At 47.0% G+C, this 10,198-nt stretch overlaps 1 protein-coding gene across 1 annotated transcript; it reads right to left on the minus strand.

Annotated features, from left to right (window-relative positions):
• Positions 1 to 288: 288 nt before the first annotated feature.
• On the minus strand, positions 289 to 5,237 carry LOC142017092 (interferon lambda-3-like). The gene is made up of 6 exons (XM_075001742.1): positions 5,142 to 5,237; positions 3,306 to 3,472; positions 2,589 to 2,666; positions 2,067 to 2,210; positions 1,386 to 1,463; positions 289 to 1,103 (listed from the first exon to the last, which is right to left on the minus strand). Exons 2-6 carry the CDS (start codon positions 3,465 to 3,467, stop codon positions 1,005 to 1,007), a joined length of 561 nt encoding a protein of 186 aa, XP_074857843.1. The 5' UTR covers positions 3,468 to 3,472; positions 5,142 to 5,237; the 3' UTR covers positions 289 to 1,004.
• Positions 5,238 to 10,198: the final 4,961 nt, after the last annotated feature.

Genomic DNA, 10,198 nt, shown 5'->3' on the forward strand with positions numbered 1-10,198 from the left:
CTTCAGCTTTACAGCTTCTTCTGTTGTTCTTTCCTACTGTTTGGATCTCGGTTTCCAGCTGCATCTAACTCAGAAACTGTTTGTCTAGGACTTACCCTGTACGTGTCCTTCCTGGTGAGCGTCTTACTCCCAGGGATTCTGACCTCTTGTCTTTTAGTTACCCATCTGTGAAATCACTTGGGGAACCTACTGCTGCAAAGGACTGGACCTCAGGACTACAAGATCCCCACTTTTCTGTTTTAAAAAAGGCTTCTAATTAAAAGACAGGAATGACAAGACCTGGGATGATAATTTTATTGGTTCATAATTGCATATAAAAAGGTCCAATCTTATTCATAGATAAATATATAAAAATAAATAGATAGACAATCCACAATAAATAACATTTTTGTTCAAGTGTGGAAGTTATACAAATCAATTACACTTCTGACGAGGGTAATAGTGTGTAAAAAACATTGAGATAAAAATATACTCTATATAAATACACCTGTGGACGATATGTACAATCAAACTTCAACACTTCAATATTAATTCATTTTCCTGAGCTCATGTCAAAGTGATCTGAAGCAGTGACTAGTATGTAAATCTCAGAATAGGAGCACATTTTTTTTTAAATCAAAGCGTATTAAATGTTTCCCATAGTTTTGGACACGTTATACTGACCATCCTGCATTTACATAATGACCATAAGAATACATTTAATAAATAATATCCTGGGAGTCCTACATTTGAACTGGGATGACAAATGCTCCTCCAAGGAGTCTAGAGGGCCACGCAGGTTGGAAATTGGAGCAATTTGGAGTAGAGACCGAATGTTGTGTAATTCTTCGGTAGCAAAGGATGGAATCAGTTTGGTTGGTAACACATGACCAGCAGCCAGAATGAGAAGATGAATGTTCCTCGTTCACACACGTCTTCTCATAATACGAATTTGGCGCCCCCACGTCAGGGACTCTCCCATCTCTGTGGAGGTGAACGCACAAGCCACTGCAGAGACCAGACGGCTACACGCAAAGCTCCATGGAGGCCGCGCACCTCAAGTCTTCGTTCAGCAGTCGGAAGAAGTTGAGGATCACAGAGGCTTCCAGGCAGGCAGGTGTTTCCTGGGAAACAAGAGGATATTTACCACAGGAAGGGCGAAGGGCATTAAATTCAAGTGAGCACAGGTATGTTGCATAATTAGGGGGCAGGTGTGTAGCTATGAGGTGCACAGAGGATGTGGAAGGAGGGTGAGAATTGAAAATAGCGTAATATTGATCTCCGTAACCCAAGCAGATGCATGTGCAAACTGCAGTTTCATGGGCTAATGCAGCATAATTTAAACTCTACGTAAGCTATTGCTGTAGCATCACGGTAGCGTGTGTGTGTCACTGCAGGCTACTCACCTTCTCTTTGCTTGCCAGCAAATTTTGGAGCCAATCGTTCAGCATCTTGGAGCGTGAATGAGAATGCCTTGGTCTGGCCTGAAAACCAGATTGAGACAGACAGGTTGGTGCACAGACATTTCAGCCAAAAGTGGACCGTTCTCTCCTGCCTTGACCGAGTCTTGGGGGGCACCCTGGTGCATTTCATATCAAATACCCCCCGTTTCAATGTCCCATGTAGGGATGGGCCCAAAGCAAGAGCAGCAGGTGAGTATTTGTGGGCACATGTTGAACCTCTCTAATCCAGCACTCTCTCGTCCAGCAACATCCCGAATCTGGCATGAGTTTAGTGGGCTGGCTGCCCACTTATCATGAGTGTGGCCAAGTTTCCCATGGTCCCATAAAGTTTGTTTCCAGCCACCAGTCCTGGCTCTCAGGGTTCTGTGCAGTTATTTAGCTGTAAATTACCCCTAAATGTCTTCTAAGGGCCCAGTAAGCAGTGGCAGTGTTGGTAATGTGCAAGGAAATATAGATCTCCCATGGTCCTGCAAATTCTCTCATCCGGCACCAGTCAGATCCCAAGGGTGCCGGACTAGAGAGGTTCAAACTGTACAAGGACAAGCACTGGGGAAATTCCTAACGGTTCCTCTTGAAGGGAATCCCATTGGGCACAGACAGAGAAATCTGGCACTCGGTACTCACACAGCCCGTCATGTGCTCTCTGATCTGCTTCACGATTTCTAGCGGCCTTCGCAGCAGCTTGGCCAGATCAGGGTCCTCAACCTTCTCCAACACCTTAATGGTAAAATCCAGCTCATTCTCTACGAGGCTCACTCGATCGTGCACCTGGGGGGAGAAGCTATTAGGTAAGACAGTGTCTGTGGGAGAAAGGTGCGCCACTGAGCACCTATCAAACTAGAGATTCTCACAGGTAGACATGGCCACACCTCTTTTTGACACCTGTGTCTAGCCAACAGCAAGGCCCCTGAGCTGAAAGTGAGGGTGACCCTTATTTCTATAGGAGAAGAGCCACAGTCAGATCTGGCACGATCCTGGCTAAATGGGTGACTTCAGCCTAACCTGCCAGAAGTCCATGGTTGGAGTTTCATGCAGCAGGTGAGCACAAGGACAAGGGAAGCCAGACTCAGACAGGAAGGGAGATATGTTAAGAAAGAAACATCTGCTAGCAGGTGACCTTCCACCCTGGGGTGAGATTTTTCTTACCGACAACTCTTTGACTTCCCAGTCCCGATGGAAAATCCTGGTGTTGCATTTTCGGTCTGACAACAGCAAAGTGTCCTCCTGGGAGGTGGAAGGAAAGAACATAGACTCATGTATGTAGGGTCAGGACCAAACCTCTGCTCGTTCTTACCCTCAGTTCTATCCACTGGTGATGTGCTGCAAGAAGAGATGCAGATATCACATGCCTCCCTGGCACCTCTTGGGTTGGCACCCCCAAGGGATATCACAAGGATATTCATGATGAAGTTTAAACTGTGCTGTGTTGTCCTACTCCAGTGAGGAAAGGACCTGAGTTCAGCAGGAGCTACACCTCCCTGCTGTGTTCAAGTCCTGGTCAGCGTTCCCTCTATTTTTCCCATCCAGGGGTCAAATAAGTTTTGTTACGTGCACCAAGACAAGTGGAGATCTGCCCCACCAGTAGAAACAAGCTGCTGGCTGTGGGTGCTCTGATAATCAGCTGGGCGGCACCTGAATCTCTCCTGGGGGTGGCTGCCTAAGGGCTCAGCTTACAGGGAACACTGGTCCTGGTGCGTGCCAGGAAGCTGCTAGAGACAGGAGAAAGGCCAAACAAAATCCTTCCCAATAGTTTGTTTTGAGCTCCTTCCTTGTGTCCCAAGGGCCAGGCAGAGGGGACCATTGCTCAGACTACAGCCTAGAGTTTGTTGTGCTGTTGTTGCTCACTGTGGTTTTTTCACTTACAAATTTGTCCTTGGCTTTCTTGAAGGCCTCCAGTTCCTGGTGCGGCAGTGACTTGTATTTTGTGAGGTGGCATTTTGTCCTCAGAGCATCTTTGGGAAAAGCCTCTGTAGTCACCATCCAGAGAGCCAGAGCAAGCAGAATTTTGTAACCCATGTTCCTCATTGTTCCTAACGAAGACAGAACGGGAGAGATACATCACTGACATGCCACCCTGCAGGACTTACCCGCTAGAGAGTGGGAGGATGTTGCATGAGCTAGGCCTGCGGTGGACACAAACCTAATTCGCTTTCTTTCACTGTCCTTTAAAATGATACAGTCAATCCTCAACAGAAGTCGCTCCAATATACCTTGTTTCACATATACACCGCTGAAACTTTGAGGAACACAACGTAAAAATCCCTTGCACTTAAGTCACTGCGTCATTTAGAAAACGGAAAAATTAGCGTGCCCACCCAGCATCCTCTGCGACGCTCTTCTGTCTCACATTGCACGTGGGATAAAAATGGTTTAAAAATGTATTTTGAGTTAGGATAAATTCTTTACGTGTTGCCTGAAATGCTTTAAATTTATGGATGGTGACGGCAGGTAAAAAAATGGCACATGGGGTAAAAATGATTTAAAAATGTACTTGGGGTTAGAATTATTTCTTTATACTTTGTTTGAAATGCTTTAAATGTCTGGTACAGTAACGGAGTGGTACATTAGGGTTTAGATAACCACATAGGCAAAATTTAGCCTCTTACAGTCCCTATCGCCCTCTACTGCCGTTATTTCTTATGGGGGCAAATTCCTCATTTTTACACTTTTCGCTTTAAGTCGCAACTTCGCAGTTCCTATCACCGATGTACATTGAGCACTTTCTGTTTTAATTCTGCTGCAGCCAACATAGGAAATGCTTGACTCTGATTTGTGGCTTCCTATTGAGCTCTGGGAACTGAAGTAATTGTTAATATTTCAAGCCTTCCTCAAACCAATCTGTTCGTTTGACTGACTGGTGCACTGAACAGCTGACAAAAGGGATAGTTTGCAAAAATCCAAGACAATGAGCAGTAATTTCTATTCTTTTCAGACCACTGTTCAGACTCGCACATTATGTAGTCAACAATAAAGCAGCTACTGTTTGGAGAAGGGTGCATTTTTACATCACGTGTTACAAATTTAACCCTGCTTCTTTTAGCAAAGTGTGAACTAATCCTAAATTTTGTGCATATATATCTGCCAGGTGCCACAAAGTTCTGATGCATAATGTTCAGGCTTGTGGCTATTTTTGACCATCTGAAACTTGATAGCCGTTGTATAGGTCGAACCTCTCTAGTCTGACATCCTCAGAACGTGACCGGTGCCGAAGGAGAAACTTTGCTGGACCACGGCGGGGTCAAAATTGTCTGGCAGACTTTCCAACACTCCCACTGCTCACTGGGCTCTTAGAAGAGGTCCAACTTGTACATGTTATTGCTGGTTTCCTATGTTACATGGCATTGTCTCTGTTCCGTAACATGGAGACTGAACTATTCTTATACCACACATTTTTGTATGAAATATGATTTGCGAAAGTTTGGGGGATCGGTAAACACTTTTCTCAAATACCTGATCATTCTCCAGAAGCAAAACTAAAATACCCTACCAATCACAGCAACCTGAAATCTGATTTTCTCCAGGAAAAGATTCTTGCATCAGAGGGCTTTCTGTTTAAATAATCGGCCAATAGTAATACACCAGAGATGTAACACAGGTTGCACAACATTCATTCCTTGCCATCTGCCATAGACCACAATCTAATCACTCAGCAAAGAGAAAGCATGTAGTATTGAGAGGCGCCAGGCTTACCGCCCTTACCTTACGAGGTACTTGCTGGAAAGTTGCTTTAGTGATCCCTTGTGTCTCAGAGCTGCTTTGCCTCTTGCTTGGAGCAGAGTGTGTCTTTGCTTCTCCATGGCTCTTGCTTTTATACCAACAGGCACTTTCTGGTTCAGAAAAATGCCATGAAACCACGTTTTGCTTTGGTATAAGACAGGAAAATCCAGCTCTGCTGTCACCCAGCAAGGAACAACAACATGTTTGGAAAGGGAAAGCAAAAGTAAGGCAGGTGTTACAACTGAGCACAGAATGCCACCTGGGGATCCCAAGGGAGGAAAGCACAGTGATGTCACGAGGGAATTATGCAACAGTTCTTACGTGGACCTGGTCTGAGCTGAATTGCTCGTGTCTCCTTGCTGAGGTCAAGGTGGAGCTCCCTCTGCAGGCAGCCCTGTTCTCTCTCATCTTTTCCATCAACTTGTGGAATAATTTTATGTGCATCATGCATGAATTTGCACCACCAGGGGAAACCAAAAACCTAGCTCCGGGCACTTTGCTGGGTGGCATTGGACTCTCGCCTGAGTGGCCGCACAAGCACACAGCTTGCTGGGCACGCTGGCAGGCAGGAGCGAAGGAATACAGCCACACAACTTTGCAAGGGACAGTTCTCTCTCTCTCCTTCTCCTCATTTAAACATGACTCAATGGTGCCGCTAAAAAAACAAAGCTCCACCACCTCCTGTTTTAAAGTTGTGCCCCCTCTGCTTACCCGCCCGCACGTACAATGGCCCAACGTCCACATGTCAGCCAGGCCTGACTGTCATTTTTAATGGACGCAATTCTATCAGGACAACGAGGCGTGACTGCAGTTCTCTCAGAAGAGCAGTGCCTGACACTGGGACAGTGACGCCCTTTGCTGTAAAGCAGAGCGTTTCCCGGGTTGAAGCAGCTGCATGCCAGGAAGGGATGTGGTACTGCTGTATCTTCTCTTCACGGTCACTCGATAACGAGTGGGACGTCTTCTTGTCACCCTCCTATCTGTGAGTCCGTTGATGGCTGACCAGCCTGATTCTGGAGCCGCAGGTCTTGCCACAGAAGGGGTCGGTGCTGGTAGCTGTTGGAGGGGGCGTGGGGCAGTTTTTGATGCTCTTTTCTTCTTCTCCACCTCTCCTCGTCTGCGCTGTGGTGGGACCTCTCACATTGTACCTCCCCCTCACAAATTACTGCTCTCCGCTGGGGACGGTCCTGGGCCAGGTTCTCCCAAGGGTCCACACTGATGCTGCACTTTTTCATGTGCACCTTCAGCACGTCCTTATGTCGCTTCTGCTGGTCCCCAGCGCTCGTCTGTCCTTCCTCCAACTCCAGAACCAGAGTCTGATTTGGGAGGCGCTGATCAGACATCTGAACCGCAGGACCAGTCCAATGAGGTTGTTGGTGAATGATAATGGCTTCAGCACTGTTCATGCTGCAGGACTCTAGTGTTCATGCGCCTATCCTCCCAAGAGATAGTTAGGATTCTCTTTAGGCAGTCAGCAAACTATCACACTATTATAAATAGCCATCCTTAGAAGTTATGGGGCCTAGGCAACCTCCCCTTCCCACATGCCCCACATGCTCTCCCCAGAGCTGAGGGAGTCCAGGAGGGGTGATATTAAATGCCTGGCTGCTGCAGAAGACCATTAGTCAGCTCTGTGGCTTGCTGGAAGCCAGAGCTTCTCCAGCCTGCAGGGAGTAGGGAGCTTGCTCAAACTACCTGTAACCAGGAGGAACCAGTGATGGTGATAACCAGGTAACCACCTCCCCTCCCCCACAGAGTTTGCATGCTCATGTCACCATAAGTAGGGTGCCACATGCAGGAGATGACCTGGTTTTACCCCCCTGTCCCAGAAGGGTCCCAAATTTTTGGGTGTCTCATCAGCTCCATATCCCACACACATGACTGCCCACAGGTGGATTATGAACCTGGGACCTCAGCACAGGGGCCTCTATCATTTGGGCTAACAGCCAGCTGGTCTCAGCTAAGGCTGTCCAGGAGACTCAGTCTTTCTCTGGGTAAGTGGTCTAGGTCTCACTGCATGGGGCAGTCAACCACACCCAGGAGGTGTGTGGGTTACACATATGCACAGGGATGGCCCTGCTACGATCGTCAAAGCAGTTCAGTTTAATAGGTGAGCAAAGACTTGGAGCTCTGGTGCTCCAAGGCTTGTATGCGATGGGAGCAAAGGGCTCAACCAGCGCAGCTCCCTCCTTTCTAGGACACAGCCTCCAGTGGCTCCGCTCTGGGTTGGATGGATAGAAAAGCCCCTTGCGTCACTTTTAAAGGGTCCCATCTGCCAGTACATAGACAAAACACTCATTGATGTCAGTAGTATTCAACCTCTGGGAGCACTTCAGCTAATCAGTGTCCCTTACCTAAGTCTGTGTATTTTCTTAAGAAGAGGCTTTGATGATTTTTTTTTTACAATAACAATTTGTTCAGATTTCATTCACTCCCACCGGCTGGCCTGTACATTGCCTTGCCCTGGCAGGAGTTTCCCTTAGCCTGGAAGCCTCTGGACCTCCTGTGTATTATTCCCTCTTTCTCTGCTGACAGGCTCCATTAAGCAGAACCAGGTCACTGGCAGGTGTAAAGATCAATTCTGTCGACACAGGAATTTAAATTCCTGGGGCGACCGGTGCCATGGTAGACTGCGCCTGGCCTTCACACAGAGATGCTAATGAATAAAAGGAAAACTGCGTGTATTTGTGCTGCTTCACATGGGCAAAGCTAACCAGAACATGCATTAGATCTGGGCTTCTTATTCGGAGTGACCAGAAAATCCACAACTGTACGGAAACAATTCTTACCCCAAGAATTCAGAGCTAACAGGGTTCATTCAATAGGACCGTTTCAGAAAGCTGACTGAAGAGAGATGTTTCCTGATGTAGGAAGAGTTGCCTTCTGATAGGCTACCTTTACACCGTGCCCTTAACTCAAAATATGACAAGCAATTTATGCTATGTAAATTGCATCTCCTATTTTGGGTGAATTTTGAAACAGGCTATTTTGGCATATGGTGCTGTCTACACAGTTCCAAACTGTGAAATACTGTGCTATTTCGAGACCTCCCTGACTCCTTCTACAACGAGGGGTAGAGAGATGCCAAAATAGCACACCTGACATTTCAAAAAAAATATTTCAAAACCCTGCGCGTATTTCCGAGACGTTAGAGTTACTATTTTGGTATACTGAAGTACCCTGAGATAGCTCCACAGTGTAAACACAGCCATACTCACTGACACAATTACCAGACCATACAATGCACAGAATCACGTTCTACAGTGTGAATTAACCCAGAGCTCTGTGAGGAATGCCTTGATAAGATAAGCTTAGGAGCTAATGAAATGAAAAGGAAACTGGTTTAGTTACATCACCATATTGCTTCCAAAGTCTAGGTATGTGGGAGTACAAGAGGTGTTGTTTAGTCATGATTTTTATTTGCCTATTAAAGTTATGATAGCTTTAGAAACAACTGGTGCTAATAGTACTAGTTCTTATGTGGCACTTTCATCTTGGACTGTCAAAGTGCTCTACAAAGGAGATTAACGTCATCTCCATGTGACAGATGGGAACCTGAGGCACATTGAAGGCGCTGATGGAGCTGGGAATTAACCCTCACCTCCTGTGTTCTAGTTCCGTTGCCTAGCCGCTAGGTCAGGGGTTTCCATCCTTTTCCACTAGTGTGGACTCCCAATTGCCCCGCCAGTCCACAAAACAATTCATGGACCTCCGTCAAAGCCAGTTCTAGCTGCCAGGTACTACCTAACCCTTGTACACCAAGTGGAGCACAGGTCATCTACAAGTCTCCTCCACTTCACTCTGTCTCAGAACAACAACTTCTCGCTGGCTCCAGGAGTACCCCAGTTGTTGTCCTTCAATCTCGGTAGATCTTCTCCACCTTGTCCGAGGTCTTCCTCTTTTGTGTTTTCCTTGCCTGTTCCATGTGAGAGCTTGACAGACTCTGCTGGACGATGGTTTCCTGAGAGTGTAGCCTAGCCAGCCCCACTTTCTGCTCTGGATTGGAAAGTCAAGTGGTTGTTGTCCTGCTCTGTTCCGAAGTTCCTCGTTTGCGACCAAGTCTTGCCATTTCGTTCTTTGTAGATGTTCCTGTAACTTTTGGGTTTTTTTTTTTTTTTTTACAAATACGGTTGTTAACCCTAAGCCAACCCCTTTTACCTCAGGGAGAGGGGATCCAAACTTGTCTGGTCTCTACCCTTTGACCTGAGCTGGGTGACCCTTCCAGGAGCTGCTGGCATAGTTCTCCGGGTCATGGAAACTTCCAAGCCACCTCACCACGACAAGGAATGGGCCATGAGATAGGCAATGTACATTTCATTAAATGAAAAAGGAAACCACAACATCGATTTTCACACAGCACTTAATAACATGACCGGAAGATAACGTTTGGAAAATAATATTAACAATATTAATATTAAAACCATTATTGGAAAATAATTATTGTAACTTTACTTAAAACTTATTTCCTCACGATCAGTTTGATTGATTGATTTCTTCATTTTTTTCCATGCAGTGCCCTCCATGGGCCCCAGGTTAAGAACTACTGCACTCGGTGACACATGGCAGATGCGTCAAACTGCGTAGCAAAAGCCGGGGGAGAGGTAGCGGGGAGATGGACACTTTAACGTCAAGGCCCCCACAGAATCCTAACGCTTTCCAGGACAGGGAAAAATTCTGTTCATGTTACACAATTAGTCACATCAAAGCCTGGTTGCATGCTGTGGCAGGGCTGGCCTGGCTCCAAGCCTCTGTTTAGTCCACTCTCCCACAGCCAGGACACCGTTGCCCTTCTTAAGATGGGGGAAGGGGGGAGACAGTGATCTGGGGGGAACCCAGGCCCCACCCACTCATTCCGGGTTCCAGCCCAGGGACCCTGCGTGGCTGCTGGCAGTCGGGGAGGGCTCCCCTCGTTATGAGCACTGCAGCTCTTTCCTGGGACACTTCCCCAGACAATTCCTCCCACCCACGTACTTCCTCCAGGTAGTGGCAGCACCAGCCTGTTCCCGCTTCTCATTTGGCTCCTCCTGTGTGTTCAGCCT

The sequence above is a fragment of the Carettochelys insculpta genome, chromosome 8, assembly GCF_033958435.1.
Source record: "Carettochelys insculpta isolate YL-2023 chromosome 8, ASM3395843v1, whole genome shotgun sequence".
Lineage (NCBI taxonomy): Eukaryota > Metazoa > Chordata > Testudines > Carettochelyidae > Carettochelys > Carettochelys insculpta.